The 22,530-nt window shown below is 42.7% G+C and overlaps 1 protein-coding gene across 12 annotated transcripts; it reads right to left on the bottom strand.

The window, feature by feature from the left end:
* Window positions 1-200: 200 nt before the first annotated feature.
* nfyc (nuclear transcription factor Y, gamma) lies at window positions 201-22,165 on the bottom strand. 12 transcript variants are annotated; one of them, XM_071500807.1, is made up of 11 exons: window positions 22,023-22,165; window positions 10,705-10,814; window positions 10,517-10,588; window positions 8,745-8,858; window positions 6,745-6,840; window positions 5,480-5,656; window positions 3,369-3,437; window positions 2,733-2,891; window positions 2,279-2,383; window positions 2,115-2,174; window positions 201-1,587 (listed from the first exon to the last, which is right to left on the bottom strand). In XM_071500807.1, the coding sequence occupies exons 2-11, from the start codon at window positions 10,801-10,803 to the stop codon at window positions 1,468-1,470; spliced, it is 1,071 nt and encodes a 356-aa protein (XP_071356908.1). In that variant the 5' UTR covers window positions 10,804-10,814; window positions 22,023-22,165; the 3' UTR covers window positions 201-1,467. The 12 variants fall into 12 exon arrangements, with proteins under 12 accessions (XP_071356908.1, XP_071356913.1, XP_071356911.1 ...); XM_071500812.1 differs by having other exon boundaries at window positions 10,517-10,585; XM_071500810.1 differs by having other exon boundaries at window positions 10,705-10,811; window positions 22,023-22,048.
* Between the last annotated feature and the right edge of the window lie 365 nt (window positions 22,166-22,530).

Here is a 22,530-nt window from a genome sequence, read left to right as displayed (position 1 = left end):
TGGTGAGATGTGTCTATGTGGAAATAGAGAAGGTTGGTGATTGGGTTGGTTCAAGTCTTATCTCTTGGTGTGCTGAAGCATTTGTCTCCTGTCTCCTGTCCACACACATGCGAGGTGCTTAATTCCCCCGAAAATAGAACAATTAAACAAAGATCAGTGCGTAATAACACAAACTCAGAGTAATTCTGCAAAAACAGGACTCTTAGACAAGTTATGGTTTTTATTTTTTCTCACAAACAAAGTTTGTTTACAAAAAGGAACATCAAAAATAAAATTGTACCTATCTATTGCATGTCATGCTGGCAGTTTGAACTACATGCAAAAACAACAATAATAAGAACATTAATAATAATCATTACTGTACAAAAAATGATGGGGGGAGATATGATGCCAAACATTTCAAAACCAAGAGAAAAACATTTGTTTTGGAAAAAAACAACTTCTATAAAAAAGGGTGTTTTTTTTTGTTTTTTTTTTTTCCAGACGGAGTCATGTGTTTGTACATGAGACTTAAACCAGGGCACAAGACTCCAAAACCACCCGGGTAGAGAAGGTTGTGTGAAACTGCATAGAGGCAGAGAAGAGCTTCCCCGCTCTAAAGACAGAGGGGTGAAGAAAGTGAGTGAATAAAAACAAAATGGAAGAGAAAAGATGACTGCAGTGTGGGTGCTTGAAACGCAAGCACACACGCCATCACATACACAGTTAACCTATACAGTTTGAAGCCCTTAAAACAAAGTCATGCTTCATCGTCAATGCGGAAAATAACACAACATAGAAACTACATGAAATTATCAGTGAACCTATAACTTCTTCTCAAGATCCCTTAGATTGCGTTGCTGTAAAAAGTGATATCTGAGGTATATGGCTTCATTTCATCCATCAATTTAATGACAAACAAAGAAGAAGGTATAATTCAGGGTTTTCCACCAGAAGGAAAGCAGGATGTGAAGAATCCCATGGCTTCCTCTATCACAGATTGACCAGATGTACCTCATGTAGACAGAGACAGACACGTTCTCCAATTCATTTTCAAATGGAGAGCAGACAGAAAGATGTCAAGAAGAAAGCACACACTTTTTTATGTTTTAAAAATCTTTGAAGTTTGGACAAAGACAAGAGGAAAAGAGTTAGTGGGTGGAGAGACGGTTGGCTGTGGCAGTAGATGCATATTTTCTCTACACATGTGGGTGACAGAAGTACAAAAACTTCAATGGTATCTGAGCATGGATGCAACTTAGCATGTGATTGTGAAGGAGTTAATCGGTGTCCCTTTGGTTTTCCAGTGTACTAAATTTATTACAAAAAAAATGAGTGTTACAAGATTTCAGGTCCCTTGTCTAAATGAGCAGTGCTTAAAATCAAGGTTATTGAGCGTCCTTTGTCGAAGTTGGTGGCATCTGTCAGCGTCACATGGGCTGGTGTGCATGTTGTGTGTGTGTGGGAAGTAAAGGTTCCTGGTTGGGCTCAGTCGGTGCTGACCTGCGTGACCTGTGCGTCAGCCGTCTGGTTGGTGGACTGAATGAACATTGGTTGGGTCAGCTCCTGTCCTGCTGGCATCGTCACCTGCTGAATCTGATACAACTGCTGTGAAACAGAGAGACGGACAAAGGTTGAAGGTCTTTGTGAGGTTCGATTTTAATAGGATGACATGGTGACAACGTTTTAGACGGCTCTTGGGTTGCTACAAGATGCTATTTATGCTGCTTCTAGAATAAAACACCTTTTATCTGATTGGATTAGAAATTTTACTCACTGTCGCATAATTACATTTCTGGCTAATTCTGACGTATTTTGTATTATCTTCCGATGATAGTTGTCTGTAACTGTATCTCTGCCAGGAAAAGGGAGATATTTAATCTAAATAAGGCTTTCCTGGTTAGATAAAGGCTGGATTAATCATAGTTTCCTCCAAGAAGCGCATGTCAGCTGGTTAGCAGCTAGGTGTCTGCACTAGTTAAAATGAGAAATGCCAACAAGCCACAAACAAAGACAGTGTGTCAGGTGGCACCTGGCAACAAATCAGAGATACAAGAAGATACAATACATAGCTCAAAATGTCAATGTCATTTCTACAGCTTTGACACACTGGATATATTTGCTGCAACTGTTACCTGTCCGTCAGTAAACTGGTTGAATTGCTGCTGTCCTTGCTGTACCTCTGTCTGTGTGATCTGAAAGCAAAACAAGTTAAATAAAATAACAATTCAGCAATGTAAATGTTTGGATATCTTCTCATTTGTTTTTTGAATGTTATTCATGCTGCTGTGGTGATTACCTGCTGGGTGTTGGCAAGAGTCTGAATCTGTCCTTGGACCACTTGTGCTCCGGAGACAGACTGGGCTAGACGGATGTATTGAAGCTGGCCTGTGTTTAGTTGCACCTACAGTCAAGCAACACAAGGGGGAGACAAAGTTTGTTAAGAGCAAAGGTCATTTGAATGCAGAGGTCACAGCCATTTTCCTATGATAGACAACAGCAGCAAGAATAATTCACTTTTCTCTGGTGACTGGATAACTTTCTAAAACATAATAATAATAATTATATATATAATAATAATAATTCCCTAAAAACACCATGTCTGTGCAATCCCACAGTGTCAAACCCTAGATCACTTTAGCCATTTCGTCTGTTTGAACCTGATTCCCACTGCTTGACCTTCTGTGCTACACTACAAATCCCTCCCCTGAGTTCCCATCGCTTTTCTGTTCCAGCTTGATGCCATTTCTTACCGGGATTTGCTGAATCTCTCCTGTGTTTGTGATGATTTGCTGCATGACCTGCATGGTCTGACCCTGAGCTTGAGCAGTCTGAGCCTGACCCTGAGGCGCTGCAGCCTGGACAATCTGTACCTGTTGGCCCTCGCCCACCTGCATGGCCACCGGCGCACTCTGACAGAGAGAAAAGAAGAGAGAGAAGAAGAAAGATAAAAGCAGAAAGAGAGGCAGACAAAAGGAGACAGAGACAGAGGTAACACATTAGTCATTGAAGAACAACTAGTACAGGCATGTAGTTTAAGATTAACACAAAGCAAATCCGGGAAATCACTAACTTCCCTGGAATGTGATTTTAACCAGAAGCATGAAGCTCATGTATCCTTAAATATTAAAAGTGAGTTAGAAGATCATCAGGACGGAACAAAAGACATGGGGACATACGGTGACAATGCAGGTATCAAGACTCTCTTTCTCTTCTGTCTGTCACACTATCCAGGAAAGGCCACCTGATCTCATGCTGTGGCCGCCCATACAGACCTCAGTCATCTGAGTAGGACCGAATTCATAGGCAGCAGGCACCTACAGGGCTGAGGCGTTGGCCTCTGCGTGTGGTTAGTGAACATATAAATGCATGAGTGCATGTGTGTTTACCGTGATGGGTGTGCCCTGTGATTGCACCTGCACTTGCTGTAACTGCTGCATGGTGGCACCTTGCAGCATCTGATGGCCGACAGAATAGAATGAGAAAATGAGAGAAAGACACACAGTGAGAAAGCAGCGACAGCAACAACTTAACGCATGAATGTAAGCATGTGTGGAGTGTATGCATAGAAAGCTTAAATGCTAACACAGCAAAAAGTGACATATAAGCAGCAAATCAAGAGCATGGTTAAGACACAGGCAACTAAAACAGGAGAAATGATAAAGTGAAGTGATCAAGTGAAATGACAAAAATATAGTAATGGTGGAGTCTGGACAAGTATTTAAAATGCACGAACATCACAAGTAAGGCCAACTAAGGTTTCATAAGTCCTTATGAGAGAGTTGGTGAAGTGAAGGAAAAATGACAGAATTGGTACAACAATAACAACGAGTAACACTGAAAACTCTGCACATGGACACAGAGATACATAAATAAAGGATATGAAATGAGATCTCTGCACATCACCTTTCACCATTCTAACTTTCTCTTTTCTTTGTGTTCTTTATACTTCTTAATTCTATAGGATTTCCTGCTAACAACGCCCTTCACAGACCAAATCTATTGTACTAATCATAGCATGTGTCCGATGGAAGTGGCAGGCTCCCAAACTCTTTTTACATCAGGGAACACTTCAAAAGAAGAAAGAAGAGGGATAGCAGGGATGTAAATGTGCATTAGGAGATAACAAACCAAATACCTTTTTTGGGGGAGTCAAATTTAAACCTTTCACTGATTACCTCAAGGCTCACCTTTTAAAGTGCTAGCTTGTAAATAAGTTACAATGAGGGCTACGTAAGGTGAGTGTCACAGTGCGACCTCCCTGCTCTCTGCGGGGACTGCAGCAGTCGCAGCGCTGGTGAATCAGGCCAGGTCTAAATGACTATGACAGCTCAGCTAAAGGCAGTCTGCTGAAGCAGCACGAAACAGCACAGCAGCCCAGCAGCACAGCTACATGACATGCAGAGACCAAGCTGCAGAGAGTAAGCGCTTAAGAGCAAAAGTAGTCGGACTGAGATCATTAGAAAGAGAGACAACTGAACAGTGTTCCTAATTATGCCTGTTTGTTATCTTACTGTTTAGTGAAACACTGTGATCCTGAGGGGGAATGCACTTTCGTTAGTAGGCTGTGTGAGTGTGTGAGTGTGTGTGTGTGTGTGTGTTTGCACGGACTAGGGACTTGCTTCCATTAAGAAATTTTATTGATTTCCACTTTTTGTCTCTTTCAGCTCATTTTTCTGTAGCTGAAACACACGGTTTTAGTAAGAATGAGAAACAGCAAAAAGAGAAAAAGTCCAGTGTTTGATAATTAATTTTTAAGGTGATGACACTTTTTTTTTTTTTTTTTTTTTTACTGTGTATTTTACTTAGAAAGGCAAAACATACACTGCTTACTATATGATTTCAGTAACTCAACCATGAATCACACCCTGTACAGCTGTATATGTGTAGGTTTTACCGGCTACAATATCGCAAAAATAAACCGGGACCGATAGCACAATTTTTCAATCAACCAGATACGGCGTGTTTATGAACATAATTCATACATTCAAGTAAATAAAGGAAGAGGAAATATTCTGTTGGCAAATTGCTCAGATCAAATGTTTTCCCTGCAGGGTTTCAGAGGGAGGGTGTGCACATGTGTTGTTATGTGCACTGGGTGTGTTCTGAGGTTCCTGCTGGTGGGAGAGTGGTCAGTTCCTGAATGTGAGCGAACACTAGTGTCAATAAAGCCAGATGATGACCTGAGTACTTTGAAGCCTTTTGCAGTGGGATTCCCAGGACTGGGTGGAGTTTAGAATGTGCTACCTAACACCAGTGGGGAGAGGTAATCCTTTAACACAGATACACATGCACGCGCCCACACACACACACACACACACACACACACACACACACACACTCTTTTTCTTGAAGTTTAGTGTAGGATTCGTTAACTGGTAGGGGCAGTGGTTTCATTTTGTTTCTGCTTCTTTAAATCTTCATAGCCCAAATGATATATACTCTGAATGCTTTGTGACCGACACCGAGAAGAGCTCTTCATACAAGGCGATGGTGATACCTGTCCTTGCTGCGGCTGTGCGATGATGATCTGTCCAGGCTGGATGGTCGTGGCTGTTTGTGCACCAGGTTGCTGGCCCTGTTGTGTTCCCTGCACCTGTACCGCTCCGGGCTGCTGGGCCAAGGTGAAGTAGTACTGCACTGGCTCTGCTGGAGCTACTGACTGACGCATCTCCTCCTAAAGATGAGAAACAAAACACACACACACACACACATCGAAGGAGGCCTATCAGTCCATTACATCTCCATGAATTATTTTTGTAGGTGTAACAGAAGAGAGGAGCAGGTCTGATAAATAACTGATGGGATGTGGCTGGGGAGGAGTAATGCAATCTGAACGTAAGCTCCATTACAGGGATCATACTGGTCAATACCATACACTGCAGGCCTGGAGGCATTCAAGGCTGAACATTGGGATATGTTTTACTCTGATCAGCCAAGAGCAATTTATACAAAAATGTGCCTCCAACATTTGTAACTCTAATAACTAAAAATACCTCTGATGATCCGTCAAGAGAGACTAAACGTTAGGATGATCAATAAATTGTGACACTTTCCAATGCACCTGCACCTGCAACATTTATATTTGTGAATATCTTCATCAAGAAAATAAATCCAATAACTAAAATTGAAATAACCAAATAATTTGACAGTTCATTGATTCATGTATTTAAATGTCCTCTCTGCGTGGCTTCATCTTGATGAGGTTTTTCCATCACCAGAAGCGTAAACACCCCTCTCCCAGCTCCATGACAACACAGCTGAGAGTGTAGGATGTTTACATGCCTGGAGACAGTCTACTTGATAACAAATTTAAATATCTCACTCCTCCATCTGGTATACAAAATCTTTGTACAGTACATAAATCTCCTGCTTAAGCAAAACTTCAAAGCAACATGCTGTTCTCCTTTGCTGTACTCGTTAAATTAGTTTCTGCAAAGGGGCATGTTTAAACACATGATACTACTAGTAACTATTAACTGCTAACTGAAATAACTAGTGCCACTCCTGAGGTTACTGTTGGCTGTTAGAGGCAATAAGATGCTGCAAACATCCGACTGAAAGCCCTTGCTGTCCAAACCCCAGCTTCCAGTCAAGGATGTTTACAGCCCCTCCAGGTTGCCAACAATGGAAACACACCTGAGATTAACTTTGATATGTGAGTTAATTATTCTTCAAATAACTAAAAAACACTTTGGATACACGAGCTGTTTGCCTGTCACTGTGCAGGTATTAAGACTATCCTGGAGGTGTATGCTTCCCTACCTGTCGTTTAGGGGGCTTCAGGTCGTCCCGGGGCACGATGTCAATCAGGAAGTCAAACTGGTCAAACTTTGTTATTGCCATGGCAATGTCATTCCTCTGTAAACATAACAGGCACAGAAGGTGATTAGGTCATAGTCAATATATACAGCAACCTATATATAAACATGCCTCAAGGCCTAAGATCAACTCTCTCAAAATAGCCACACGAGAGGCTACTTTAGAACTGAAATGAAATTCCCAGTAGTATTGTAACAGGCATTTGCTTTGACAACTAAGCTCAAATGAAGATGGCATATGTTTAGAACTGAAACAATCAGTTGATAGAAAATTGGCAACTATTTAGATAATCAATTAACAATTTGAGTCACATTTCAACCAAAAAAATCCAAACATTGGCTTTTCCAGCTTAGTACAAGTTGGTTTTGGACTGCTGGACTGGTCAGACACAACAAATAATTTCAACCTGTCACCTTCACACCTTTGTTTTCTGTACAAAATAATTGATCAAGGAAATTTTTGGCAGATTAAATGATAATTAAAATTAATAATTAGTTGCAACCAAGTTTATTGAAAATTAAACTTTCTTTTTAAACCATGAATAAAGGCAAATGGATTAAAAAAAAACAACCACAATCATAAACCTGGGTGTGTGAGATGGGTGGAATTGAACAAGAATGACGTTTTCCTGCCCTTATGAGCATGCGCTCTGCCGCTATATGCCTTCCTATATCCACAGCAGTGTGCTGTCTCTGTGGAATTTTCCACAGGATATTGGCTGTCAGGACCCCCCATTGTGGCCTTCTCTGCACTAGAGGCTATTTATAGTAGCTTGATTAATATCTGGTAACACCGGGTCACATCTACACTTGTTCTATTGATGAGCGTTGCTATGGTGACCCCAACTGGCGTGCCCTCTTCACAATAGGACTCGGGCTCAGCGCATGTGTGTATGTGTGAACATGTGGAAATGGAAGGCACCGTTTTCCCTCACTGAGACACCGGAAAATCACACATTCACGAGGTGAAGCGTCACAAGTACCTTGTGTGCCATCTGTAGTACGAAATGTAATTAACATGTAAACCTGCACAGTAAATGAAGTTTCTATTTAAAGCATAGAGTCTAACAACAGAAGGTTTCATGCTAAAAACAAAGGGCTCAGGGACAGAGATAAGTCAAGACAACAGGAAAGTGAACACACTTCCAAAGTAGGTCTTCAATTTTAGTCTCCTCTTTTTTCCTGTCTCTTTTTCTACCTGCATTGGCACACACACACACACATATCCATGGGCTGCTAATCTCTCAGAGGTATGTGAATGGATAAAGTGGACTTAAGGGCTTTCGTGTTCTGCTCCACAGTTTTCCCCTCCTGACATCCAGGTGAGACAAACTCTAGCCTGATTTTCCCAACTGCTCCCATCAGCGCTCTAAAGCTCTCTGCTTCCTTTCCCTTTCGCATCATTCCAGGGTCCATCTTATTCAAGTTTGGGACAGCAGAGCAGGCAAAATGGCACCGGAGGGAAAACTGGGTCACCGGCGCCCGCCTGGCTTTGCTTTCAAAGTCAATGGAGGGAGAAAGAACTAAACAGAGGGATAGTCCTCAAGGGGATGCTGGTATGGGGCCTGTGCTTGTATATGCGCATAGACAGAGACACTCAGTGAATAGAAAGTAACAAACCAAAATTACAGCTAAATGCAGGGGTGTGGGAGAAGTTGCAAGGTAGAAGGTGGCAGAATAAGGATATGTACAAAGGGAGGAAAGAGGCAGGGAAACAAAATGAAAATTTAGTAACGTAATTACTGCAGTAGATGGATGTGATGGTCCCAGCAAATAAGCCAGAAGGAGACAGTGGTCAAAAATTGACAGGTCAGTCAGTTTGTAGTGTGGTGAGGTGTGATCTGATCAAGGTAACACATTCTGTATGCCATTCAAGGAGGATAGTAAGACGTAAAAGAAGGATGAGGAGAACAGAATTTGCACAACTCATTGTGTGTGTCTGACCTGTAGTGTGCGTCTCTTGTTGTCCTCAGTGTGGATCCAAGCTCTGAGGGTGAGCTCTGTGATGAAGATCTGAGCTGCCTTGGCAAACAGGACCGGGGCCTCTGCACTGATCATCTGTATAGAGGAGATAGAATTACACTTGGTTAAATACACCCACAGACTATTTAACTTCAATGAACATGAATCACTCAGGACCTGAGTAACAAAAGGCTGCCTGGCATTCACAGGTGCTGCAAAATAATTCATTTGTTTAAAAATGCTAATGTGTCAGCCCAAAGCACAACTCAAACAGACTATATTGCTAAGCAGGATGATGTCATTATTTCTACACAAAACACTTTAACTTTTCTGTCCTTTTATTACAGTTGTACGTTACCTTCAAACCCTTATTTTTCCCTAACAACAAGTGATTTCTTCATTGTTAAAAAAAAAAAAAAAAAATCACTGGTCTGCAGGCATAAGCAGTGCCAAACTGCTTAGCTTGACACTCCACTTCCGCATATTGAGTGGCATTGAACCCTCAGACCAAGCCATGTGATAATTGTTTCAGTATATGGACATTAATGTGAAGCGTAAATTGACTGTAATAATTCCACACTACTTACATGTGCTTGCACACATGCAGTGAAAGCTACCGTGTCAGGGCTGACAGAAGACAGATATGCTTGTGATCTCCTGATCTCTTTACCACTATAAGCTGCCGCTTAACTAAGGGGATAGTGCTCGACACGACACATTCAAGCCCCACACACACACACACACACACACACACACACACACACACACACACACACACACACACACACACACACACACACACACACACACACACACACACACACACACACACACACACACTCCAAGGCTTTCTCTTTGGAGACTATGAACAGCACTGGCTGATAATCTGGTGTAATGGGGAGGAAAGAATTACTCCTCAATGTGCCATAACTGCCTAGTTGAATGCTACTGACAAATGTTAGGAGATGGGTAGGTTCCTCTGAATAGAGCACACATGCCCCAAAGAGCCAGGGATAACCTGAGAATATATGAAAGAATAGTACTGGTATTAAGGTGTGCTTTAAGTAATTGCTATCAATGATAATGAGCCCAATAAAATTCTGATTGGTAATTTATTTTACTCAGTTGCTGTTTGACATAAACCACTACTTGCAGCAATGTTGAATGTTTTAAAAAGTAAACAAGCAGCAAAAATCTCAAGCCAACCCTCTTATCTTCTAATGGCTGTACAGTCAGTTTTGTAATTTCACTTAATGATGGTTGATTGCCGTATGCACATTGTTAATATTTTGATGTAAATCCATTTGATATAAAATAATGGACTTCTTATCAACAAGCACTGCTAAATGTGCAACAGCTGATAATATTTTTCCATTATAAATAATCTTTGGTGTTGACTCCAGCAGGCGCTGAGTGTTCTGAGGAACGCTGAGGAACGTTATCCATGAGGCCTTAAGGCATCAAAATAATCAAAATGTATACTCTACATATATATCAGCAAAATTTAAGTAAAATCAGATGTGTTTAAATCATTGTCAAGATTAACTGACTATCTTTATTAACTATTTTTCCCCAGTCTTACCTTTAAGTGAACCTCTCTCTCTCTCTCTCTCTCTCTCTCTCTTTGCAGTGGATTTAACCTCTCAGTGTCATGAAGAGGATAGTGTAGCAGTTTAAATTGTCTTGTAACATACAACTGCCAAATAACAAATATTGTCTCTACTTATTGTCATTTATTCAGACTCGCTTCTTACTTTGACATCTTCATCCAGCTTCATAATTTTCTTGATTCGAGCCAGAGGCAACTCCTGCACACGAAAATCCTTCTGAAAGTAACAGGGAGTTATGTTTTAGTGTCGAGCTATAATATAAAACCACTGAATTTCAGTGTTACATTTACTGGTATGTGTATGTCTTCTATGTTTCAGTGGGCATAACGTACCACAGTCAGGTTCCTGATCTCCTCCATGACACGAGGCCAGAAGGACTGCAGGGTTTGCTGGGCATCGCTGCTCCCGGCTCCAAACGCATCTGCGGACATCCTCTATCCTGCTATAAGGAGGGATGACAGAGGAGAAAGAAAGAAGCAAAATGTTAATTGTTAGAAAAATAAAAAACAAAGACATGATGTGACGATTCAGAGACACTAAAAACAGGTCATTCACAAAGAACAAAGGACACCAGGACACAGAATACAGTGTCAGTGTCCAAGCCAGGCCAGCACTGCCCAGAGCTCTCCCTGTGTGTCACAACCGCATATCCTATCACAGCCTATAATTATAATACAGTGAAATCTAAAATAGAGCCCCAGTGGGATGGTGACATGCCCAAAAACCCACCACCATACTAGCTGCACACTCCCTGATTATGAATGACTCTGTCACCTCTGGCCCATAGCTGGAGCTCCTCTACAAACTCAAGCATGTTATGTGCGAGTCAATTGCTGCTGGTGACCCCGTGCACTGAGGACACGTGTGTTTGTGTCAAAGAGAAACAATCCCCTGACAACACTGGGTTCTAGTTTTTGAGGGATGAATATATACATATATACATACACACACACACACACACACACACACACACAGATGCTTGCAAACTTGCATCAAAAATTGAAAAGTGAAATAGAGCAACTGTTCCACATACATGCATACAGACATAAAAGCCAGTGCTTCTACAAGGGGTCTGACGGTTTGAAAGAGGATCCAGCAGGTTACTATGGCATGCCAGGAATCTGCTGGGGGAATATTGGCCTGCCTGTCTGAGCACGCAGAGCTTGGAGTGTCTGGATCGCACTCTTTCACTCTCTCCCTTTTCTCTCTACCTCAGTAGATTCGGCAGAAGGGAGAGGAAAAAGAGACATGGGGGGACAGAACAAGAGATGAGTGTGTGGGGCTACTCAAGGGGGACGGAGTGTGTTTGTGTGTGTTGCTGAGGGAGGGGTAGTGCCTTGTCCAGTTCAGCATTAATCCAGCGCTAAGACAAAGTGCCAAAGGCTTTAACAGGGGGAGGTAACAGACAGGGCCGCAGTCAGACTGCTGTGCAAACTAGCTATGTGGGTCAAACGAGACAGAAAGAGGGAGACACGGAGAGAAAGAGAGAGACATGACAGTACAAAGAAAAAGAGTGTTAGGAGAAAAGAGGGGGTCTCCTCTTTATCTTCCCTTTCTTTTCTAACTCTGGGCCAACAGGCATGAATGGCTGCAGCTCAGGTCCAGCTGACAGACCAATACAATACTAAAAGACGGCCTTTCAAACACATCCAGTCTCTCTCACTCTAGGTTCTGTTACAGTGGTGTTGCTTTGACTTTGGGTCCAGGTCAGCTCCTTTATTCATACCAGTTAAGTGCAGCTGTGAATATTTTACACTGATAAATCACTAATTCAAAGTACAAAACCTTTACCTGATTGATTTTTGACAGGAACGATCGCTTTCTCTGGCCTTTGTGGAAGTTACTAAATAATATAGAAGAAGCACTGCTACGGTCTGTTCTGTCATTCAGTTTTGGACAGAGAGTAACCTAAATCAATGAGACAGAATGGCAGTGGGGAGGGGGGGCTTTATATAAATCAATCAGGCCGCTTGTAGCTATGACATGCCAGTCTAGTGATTGACCTTGACAATGTCTCCCCTTCTCTGTCTGATGCTCCAGTGTCCAGTTGCATTTCAAGGTTGATTGAAATCCTGCAGTCACTAGAACAATCCCAGCATTCCATGCGGCAGGAATGACTGATGGGAAGTGTAGTTTTTCCTCTTCTTCCTGATGGGTGAACTGACCTCTGCCAGTACATTAGCTGCCTCTGTGTACTTCGCAGCACCATGACCATGAAAATAGGCTGAACAAAGAGCGAGGAGAGCCATTTGTTTTAAATGGCATTTTAACTACGGTATCAGCACTTGATCTTATGATCACATTAAACAAGACAACCTTGTGTATCTGCCTGTACTGTCTGCCAGCTTGTGTGGCTCTCTCCCACCAATAAGAAACAGTGATTAGGAATTTCATTTAACAGCATTACAGACAACCATCAGGCTAATTACCATGGTAACAACACTGGGGCCCAGAGGAAACAGAGGAGGATAGGAGTTAAAATAGCAAATGATTCAATTGATAAAAAGATAAGTAAAACACACAGGCCACCCCAGCTCCTCCTCCTGCTCTCATACATACCCCACTACTCCTGAACTCCTGCCTTTACTTTCAAAACACTCAGAGAGAGCCGTTATTAAGTCACATACACCCCAACCCCCTCTCTCTGCCCCTGTGACCTTCAATCTAAATACACAGCCACGCACTAACCGCAGCAGCAGGAGGAGGGGAAGCCAATATGTGAGAAGAAATGAGAAAGCAAGTGTGAGTGGGGTGTAAAGACAGAACATATGTGAGAGAGTAGGGCTGAGTATCAGCATGCCCTTGAGTGTTGCTCCTCCAAGCCACTGTGTTCAACCTACAGTATACCAATATTACCATATTTCCCAAGGCTTTGCATCAATGGAAAGTTTGCGTGGGAGAACGCTAATGTCTGACACACAAATACAGAACACAATGTCTTCTGCTGACTTTAACACCTTCTATGGTCTGGGTCTAGTAAAATAAACACTCTGAGTGGGGCTAGCTACTGCACAAAGAAAATCAATTTTGAAACTCCCCAAAAGCTAATAAATGTCAGCATTATAAAACTTATAATGTACTGGAGGTTGATACAGATAACTACAGAAAGCCAGCATCAAGATGGCTTATTCTATCTGCACTGATAAGTACCATTTGCTCCTGTAGTTCAGGTCTCCTATCTATAGTAAGTTTTGAAGTATTTCTTAAATGGAAATCTGTTAAGAATTTGTAAAGCTCTTAAGTCCGGTTCACTTCTTACTACCTGTTGTCAGTGTTGTAAGTTGCTCTAGATGAGGTGTCTACAAATGTTGTTAATGTACTGTACTTTCATGTGAGCTTGTTTTTCTTGATAATGCAGTGGATCACTCTACAACATACAGTTGGTACTGTATGCTATATTAGGGTACATTGTGTTGTTCTGCACTGTGCATCTCTCCTCTCCTCTTCCCTGCGGGTCTGTTGTCCTTCATCAGGTCATCCAGACAGAGAGATGCCGGTGTTGGGTTTCCTAGGAACTCTACTCTGTGTATGTGTATCTATGAGGACAAATGTCAGGTCTGCACTTTGTCGACATTGTCCAACATAGCAACTTGCTCTTCCTCCTACAGCAGCTCTTCATCTCTCTTCCTGTCTCTTCTCCAGTACTTCCCATCTCTCTCTCTCTGTCACTCGTGGGTGTGTGTTCCTCTCATCCTGTCTTACTTACTTTCACCTGATCCCCCTCTTCCAACTTCTCTGGGAAAGTCAATGTTGTTCCGCTTGCAGCAGCTGAATCAGCGCTAATGTTGTCCTCGCAGCCCGGACCTGCATCTCTCCTCTCTCGTTCTCATCCCTCCCTTCCTCCCTCCCCCTATCACTTGCTGGCATGTCACATCAAGTGGCCACTCACAGCAGCATTGGCAACTCGCTCCAACTCTGACATCACACCACTTTACATGAGCCTTCAATTCCTGTCCAAATAAACCTGATAGGACCTTGGATCAGTTCAGGCAGAAGGGCTAAAGACCGGAAAAAACAACAAGATAGTATCACCTAGCCATGTGCCTATTTATTTGCTCTTTAAGATTAGTGAAAGAGCAAAGAGGCGCTGCAAAGTTTTCAGCCTCAAACTACTTCACACATAGGTATCATTGTAAAAGAGAGTACAGTTGAGCAAATTAACAAACTGCTCTTTGGGTAAGGTGAAATATTTTGCAGTAAACTGCCCCTTAATCATGTGAAAACTGGTGTAAAGTGAGCTTAATTTTGCTGAGTGTAGTTGATAGGTAATGAGGCAAGGCAGTTAGGGACAACCTGAAGGCCTATTTGAGGCAGAAGAGTCAACTATTCCCTGAGGTGTTTCAGGTTCACATTGATGCTGTGCTGAAGAAGAATTCATCTCATCCCAGATCTTTCCCTGGAGCAGGGCTGACACTTCACACAGAGGCAGATTTGCCTCTGACTTACACAGAAGCAACGCGGTATATACTGTACCACATAAGTGCCTCATTTTGTGGCAAGTATAATTTTCGTTAAGTGAAAATTTTTAAACCTCGATCACAAAGAAACTGTCAGAGCTGATTTAATTAATTTTAATAGTCTAAGACTGTAAAAAGCTGCGAGAAAGTACTACATTGGTAAATCATTCAAAAATTAAAACATAAACAGTAACTTAGTGCAGCTACAGTTCAGATGACTGCTTCAGTTTTTTTGGTTTTTTTTGCATTGCTGAAAATATTTGCATATTACATAATTGTATAGAATATAGTTCAGTCCAATTTTTTACCACTCCTTTTTGAACACCAGTGAATGTTAATAATGTGGAAAAGAGAAAAAATGGCATAAATTGTGCTGACAAATGTTAGAGCCAGGGCATGACAGAAAGGAGGGAATAAAAGATACATACTATGACCTTAAAGTAACCTTCCACGTTATAACTCTTCATGCTTACTAACAGTCAAAACACCAGGCTGCACAAAGACCAAATATGTACCCACTTGGACTTGTAACCACTTGGTTTCTATATAAATGATGAAATCAAACGAAAGACATTCTTTAATGATATAGAACCAAATATGAGATGAGTGTTGCTACACTAACATGCATTTAGCAAGAGGTCAGTTTCCCACATGGTGCTGGGTGAAACTGTCAATGATGCAGAATGGACAGTTCTGCAGGAAGGTCACTAAAGGTTGACGTCTGCTAGGTTTCAACTGGCCTCCAAAGCAGAGAAGCGAATGGAGCTGTGTTTACACAACATACATTACCATAAACCAGGATATATCATTGAACCGCTTAATGTTTAACATTAGTTGTTTCTTACGACAGTTTTATTCTGAGATACTGTAACCAAACACATGGAATAAATACAGCCTGGGTAACAAATGTCATACTGACAAACATTCAGTTTAAACGATGGCCATAAATCAAAGGGATTGTATTTACAATTCCTGAACTATTAAAGTGTTCACCTTGATGAACCCAATCACAAATGCCATACAGACTGGCATGGTTACAACATGCAGGGTAAATGATTTACTCATACAAAACAAAAAAACAAGAAGTTCCCAGGCAGAAATTACAGATTAACTACTGGGAAATGCACAACATTTTCACAGATGTTGGTGCAGACAGGGTTATAATGACAGACGTGCTCGCTGTGACCTGCAGTGTAACATCTCTTTGGCATGGCTGGACCGATCCAGGCAACCAAACAGCCCTGCAAACTTTGCCCTTGGTTCTGCTTCAAGCCAACTCCAGGAAGTGCTAGTCACTGATCTCCCAAGGTCATTCAACAGAGGAGAGAGAGAAACCAGAGAGGGAGGAGGGAGAGAGAGAGAGAGAGAGAGAGAGAGAGATGAAAGAGAGAAGGGGAGGGACAGGGGGAGGATAGAAAAGGACACGTTTTTCAACTTTCACTGCAGCACTTAAGTGACCCCAGTGGTTCAGGCTGTGTACTTTCTAAGAAGCTTAATAAAAACATCACATACTTAACATATTAGCTATGTTCTGTATCCCCCTTTGAGTTTCACTTCTCATCTCCCGCTACATGTTTCCTTCTTGTTGCTGACAGAGAGACTGCAGGGAGCCAATCTCACATTCCTGTGACCTTCATCCAATGCTAGGCCCAGTCCCTGGCGTCAAAGTAGGCAGGGCTAAAGCTACCTGCATATTACATGCTGGAACACAGCTGACTCCCCCTGGCTGCCCACACGCACTGTCTTTACTGACAGTGTGCACGTGTAAAAACACGAGAGGGGGGGGGGGCAAGGGCAAAAGAGTGAATGCACAGTGGTGATAAGGTGAAAGGCCTAGCTATGTCTAAGTGGTTTGCATGTGTCGTTTACTTTTTCCTCCCCCTGTTTCCCTATGGTACAACGTAGGGCACAAATGATATTCAAATCGCATGCAGACAGCAGCCAGCCCTGGGATTTGGCAGCAAGGGCTTCAACTTAAGAGTTATTTTTAGTCTCCCTCTCTCAGTCTCTCTCTCTCTCTCTCTCTCTCTTTCCCCAACGGGACTTTGTTTTGTCAAAGGCACCAATGGAAACTTTCAATTAAGGAGTAGGGGAAGGGAGAGAAAGGGAGTCAGAGGCAAGTGAGAGAAGAGGCACCCTCCAAAGATTCCATCAGAATAGATCAGATCAAACTATTAGCCTCCCCTGCCCCTGAAGCTGACAGGCTGACAGTGTGTCCCATCTGGGCGTCTGACACTGTCGGGGAGGGGGCCTGAGGGGTCCTGAGGTCACTGCAACCAGCTGCACCTCCACCCCTGGAGACCCCTAACACCAACAGTGACAACAACACTGAGAAATATCCTCTCGGAGTCCTCCATATATGACAAAATCTCCTTTCAACATGGATGCCATCTTTGCTGCTCAGCTCTGCGTCACTGTCTGTAGCTAACATGTAAACAAGGACATTGCATTGGAAAGCGGGGTTGAAACCAGCAACCTGAGGTTCTGTGGCCACAGGCCTCCAGGACAACAATACCATCAAGACCGTGAATCACACTGGAGTACAGAGTCAGAGTCTGGCAGCTATGCACTTCCATGCAGTCGATATCTGGACACTGGGTAAGTGTTTAAGTGTGTGTGGTCGTCCAAAGTCAAAACACAACAAGTGACAGCCACAGACAGACTCTGCTCTCTCTTGCTACTTTGAGGATGGAAATATACACAAAAAAATGCAACATGAACCATCAATGCTGTACTGAAGTGACAACTGAAGGACATTGATGAGAAATACACACACACTCACACACACACACACACAAATGCACAACTCAAATCTTCCAAGGAGAGTACTACAGGACAGGAAAGGGAGGGGGACTGAGGACGGCTGTAAAGGACAGACACAGTCTCATCACTGCAGAGCATGATGGAGAGAGAAGACATGTGAAAGCGAACAGAGAACAACTTATTCAGAAATTCCAAGTCTAACCAACTTGACAAGTCTCCTCTCTATATGTGTGTTTTCAGCGGTCAGACTTACCCCTGTGCCCTTCATGGTGAACAATCTGCCCTGTCGGAGCAGAGCAGTATAGAGGGAAACAGATAGCCCCGTTCAAGTCTCCTTGAGAGCAGCAGCGGCAGCAGGAAGAAGAGGCACAGAGGTTGACAGAAAAACTCTCTCAAGCTCCTTCACTTCCTCCAGTTCCCTGATCGTATCAACAGACAAAAGGCACTCAGGCTCCACTGGACGGCTTTAAAAAAGCTCTCAGCCCGGACACACAGAGACAAGCAAGCCCCCCCTTCTTCTACCCCTCCCCCCTTCTCTCTCCCACTCCCCCTTTACACATTGCCCTGTCTCCTTCAGCAGCCCCCCAGCGTCCTCCTTCTTGCCTAAACATACAGTCCCGTCTCTCCTGTTTCTCTTCTGACCAAGTCCCCTCAACTCGCTGACCTTCTGTGTTTCTCTGTCTTTTTTACTCTCTAACCCCTCTCCCTCTCTCCAACCAGTGACCTGTGCGTTTGTCTTTGAGCTGACCCCTGGCCCGGCGTAGAGAAGAGGGCAAGAGGGAATAGAAAGCCAGCACAGCAGCAGGCAACAGCGCAACAGCAGGCAAACAGTAAAGCGGCACTCCCGACTCACAGACAAAAATCTCTAGCCTCCTTCCCCTTTAACATTCAAGAGTAATCAATCTAGCATGCTACATGATACTCAAACCCCGCCTTACACCCGGCTCCCACCTCAGTCTAACAGTTGCAACCAGTGAGAGAACAGGGTCCTCCTATGCTATTGGATACTGCACACACCAATCAGCTCTGACACATCCCCTGCTCCTCCCCTTTCCTCCGCCCAACCCCCTTTTACCGACAGCCAACTTCCTGCTCTAAGTTACCTTGAGCTGCAGGATAGGGGTCAGGGAAAAGAAAAGAGGAAGAGAGAGTAAAGAAGAGAATAGGTGAAAAAGAGCAAATAAAGTTGTGGAAAGCTCTTCGGGGAGTGTGTGAGGGTTTGCTCGTGGTGGCTTGCCTCGGCATGGTTTGTCCTCAGGCGTTCCCTGCCTCTCCTGCTGCTGGACGGATGAGAAAGGTTCCACGGGCTGCTCTCTGACAACTGCTCTCTGCTTATTTACAATGTCAAACTAAATGTCTCCCTCTGCCCCGCCTCCCCTCTGCCGCTACAGGCTGACAGCACAGTGATGCAGGCAGCCACGCTCGCCCTCACTGGTTAAAACAAGTGCCAGAATGGATGCCGCATGTTGCATCCACATGATTTAAAGTACAAAAGCATACTAGGCAGACTCCTGTCTCATACGTGTGCACAGGCATACATGCACATCCACACACACATACACGTTTTGTCCTTGCTTTCTCATTCATCCTTGCTCACAGCCACAGGTACACACTGCAAACATCTAGCCTCTAACCAGCCTACTTGTCATAATGAGATTCATTGTACTCTTAATATTATGCAAACAGAGGAACAAAATTATACACACGCATGGTCACTCATTATTCATTTAGAATATGAATTAGTTGAATTGAATTAGACTTTATTCAACACATTCTCATGACTCATGGGAACGTTCACTTGTGCAGCTTACTACGACCACAACATGAATCCAATGAAACCCTAATTATGGTGTCAATCAAATTTACACAAAAACTAATTACTGCAAAACCATTGCAGTGCTTTGCACAAAATGAATAAGAATCAGCTGACTGGTGAGCAGACACAGAACAGGGGGAAAAGGAGTGCATTTGATTCTTGTCCTATTTGTGGATAAACAAGACTAAGATATGGGTGAAAGTCTGTAAACAAAGACATTGTTGTCTTGACTCTAAAAACTACGCTCGCAGCAACTTCCACAATTAAAACGTCATCAAAAAACCACGTCAGCAATGTCATACAATGTCCTTCTTGTTAAGTCATTGGTTTAATGTGCACACTTACTACACAGTAACCTTTACTTTGGAACACCAAAGCAGGACACTGCTGCTCATGTGCAACACTCGCGGTGTTTAATGCACCTCTGATTGCATCAGTAATTCCACATAAAGACGCGTAATGGTTTAACGATAAAGTGGTGAGAAGAACGGAAACTGAAGGTGTGAGGGTAACAAATTTTTTGTTCATGTAGCTTTTAACTGTTAACTTGTCCAAAGGATGGTGGTATGACCTGAAGCTTTCTGCTGCATATTACTGCAAATCCTGACAGTAGCGAGGAACACAACAAGCTTAAGAGAGAGAGAAAGAGAGCAAACCTGCACCATCAATGAAAAACCTAGAGGGGGAGGGGAACCGGAAGGATGGAGAAGGACAGAGAGGAGAGTTGTTACAGGATGGGAGGGGTAGAACAAGTGGAGAGAGGGCGAGAGAACAGATAGAGACTCAGGAGAAACAAAGCTAAATGTTCCCTTTTCTATTTTAGTGAGGAGCATGGGGACTAGAGCAGGTACTACAGCGATCCAGTTAATGATTAGAGTGCAGCTGCACAAAGATTAATCTCTCTAGCATGGCTGCCAGAGCAGTTCTCTCTGTAGGTGCATTCTGGCTACCCAAAATGCCACAGTAATGACACCTGGCAAGGTCACCGTGCAAAGGAGACCTTCCCATGACCCATGCTGCCCGTAGCAGGGACATGTTTGCTCTCACTGACTCTGTTTAGAGATAAACATCCACCTGCCAGACTTTAGGTTCCATATACACACAGCACCCTCCGGGTAGCAAGGCCATGCCATGCATTCACCCACAAACATGCAAAAATACATGCACACCTGCTTAATTAAATGGTTAGATGAATGACTTGCACATAAATTACTCAGGGATTAAGTTCCGTGATGTATGAATGAACCTCATCAGGACACTGTAAATATAATGTAACTGTAATTTTAAATAGGCATGCACAGAGGACAATTAAGAACAGAACATTATTATAACTATTCTAAAATATTAAAAGTAAATTAAGCCGTATAAATGGCTGTAAGACAATAAACTTCAGCCAGTATCTGTCGCCAATGCTAACAATGAATAGGAAAAACTACAGCACCTTTGAAACTCATATTCACAGGGCATATAGCAAAGAAGATAATTTCTGATGGGTTAAATGCAGTTTGTTTTCTAATCACTGCAAGGAAAAAATGCTGAATGACTGTTCTTTATCGTTCTGTCTGTTGTGGCTAAATTTAAAGTTATTTTTTAGTATTCAAGCGTCATGAGGTATTTCCATTGAGTTCTATCAAGAACTGGTCTGTTGCTAACACTGACCCGAGTAACAAAACAGACACACTTTATATTTACACACAGATAGTGTTGAGCACTTAAACTGGAAATAGGGCAACTATACTCTTTAACGCGTCAGCCTTTAATACCGTGTCGCACTTTAACTGGGTCGCTACATTATATATTATAAGCCAGTTAGGATAACAGAGCTGCTAGCCGGATACAATGAAACCCATGCAACACCGCCCGGTAGCAGACGTAAGACCGTATGTAATTATCAAAGTAAGGTCGCTAAAATAAACTGCAATATTTCAATGCACCGTACTGCTGTGACATATCAGCAGCTTAACACGTATGACAGCAAAATGAAAAACACATGTAGCACCAGTAGCTAGCGTTATGGTGGTGGTCACCGTTGAAAGGGACTTCGTGCTAACGTTAGTGAAGTTAATGTTAGCTTGTAGGAGATGTACACTGGTGACTGTTGTACAGCACAGGTGACCATCCGCAGTGTGTGTAATTTTAATCATCACTGGACAACGAGTCCTGCCATCAAATGAAAGTTTGCAAAGCTTTCCAAAGCTAGGAAGAAGCAGTCTAACCAATAAAGACAACGTTTGGATCTGTCCTTCAGACCAATCAAACCTCGGACTAGATTCCACCAATCAAGGTTTTTAGGGCTAAGTTCGTTCTGCAACTGACGCCATTCGGGGCCCAGTAGAAATGGCCAGTCCGTCTGACAGTCACTCAGACAAGAGCCAACATGGCGGACACAGAGCATCAGTTTCCTGACCGCCCGTGATCCCTTCAGCGGGCCACCAATAAGCGCCTCAGAGAGCGGGGAGGGAAATGGCGCCTATGTTCATCTTCCAAAACAATCGTCTATTGGTCAAGAACAGCAAATGAAAAAAAGTGAACTAATTGCCCCTACTTCCACCCAACACGCACTCCTTTCTTGTAAACGTTTCACACTCAAAACGAATATTGATTTCTTACTCACTTTGTTTTACGGGTTCGAAGTGAAGTCCTGCTCAGCGTATTATTTATTTTATTTAGCTACCAAGGGGAAACAAGATGGCTGCTATTCGAACCGGAAAGAGTTGGACGCACGAACGCGATGACGTTGCTGTTACGTTCCCTGGGCAACGCCATCAACATCCATCCACTCTTTATTAAATTCACTAAATTGAAAGAGATTTGTCGTTGTTGTTGTTTTATCAGCCTATTTAGTCCTCAAGTACTATTAGTCACAGTGAGACGTAAGTGAACTGGTAAAAACTACAATGACTCCAACTCTAATTTGGCAGTTAACGTGGTCGAGTTGAGTGACAAATACACAACTATTGCACGTCGATTAATTTTATCTGTATTATTATTATTATTATTATCATCAAGTACCAAAATATTTTAATGTTTTCATTAAACTACTACATCTGACCACACTATTCACAAATACCTGCATTAAATTGTCTATAAACATTAGATCAGTTCAGCTGAATTAAGTTGAA

This window comes from Trachinotus anak, unplaced genomic scaffold, assembly GCF_046630095.1.
Source record: "Trachinotus anak isolate AG129_WGS33_773 ecotype Australia unplaced genomic scaffold, CSIRO_AGI_Tana_v1 ptg000016l, whole genome shotgun sequence".
Classification (NCBI taxonomy): domain Eukaryota; kingdom Metazoa; phylum Chordata; class Actinopteri; order Carangiformes; family Carangidae; genus Trachinotus; species Trachinotus anak.
The sequence above is the reverse complement of the archived record's forward strand: the minus strand, read 5'-3'. Positions and strand labels throughout refer to the sequence as shown.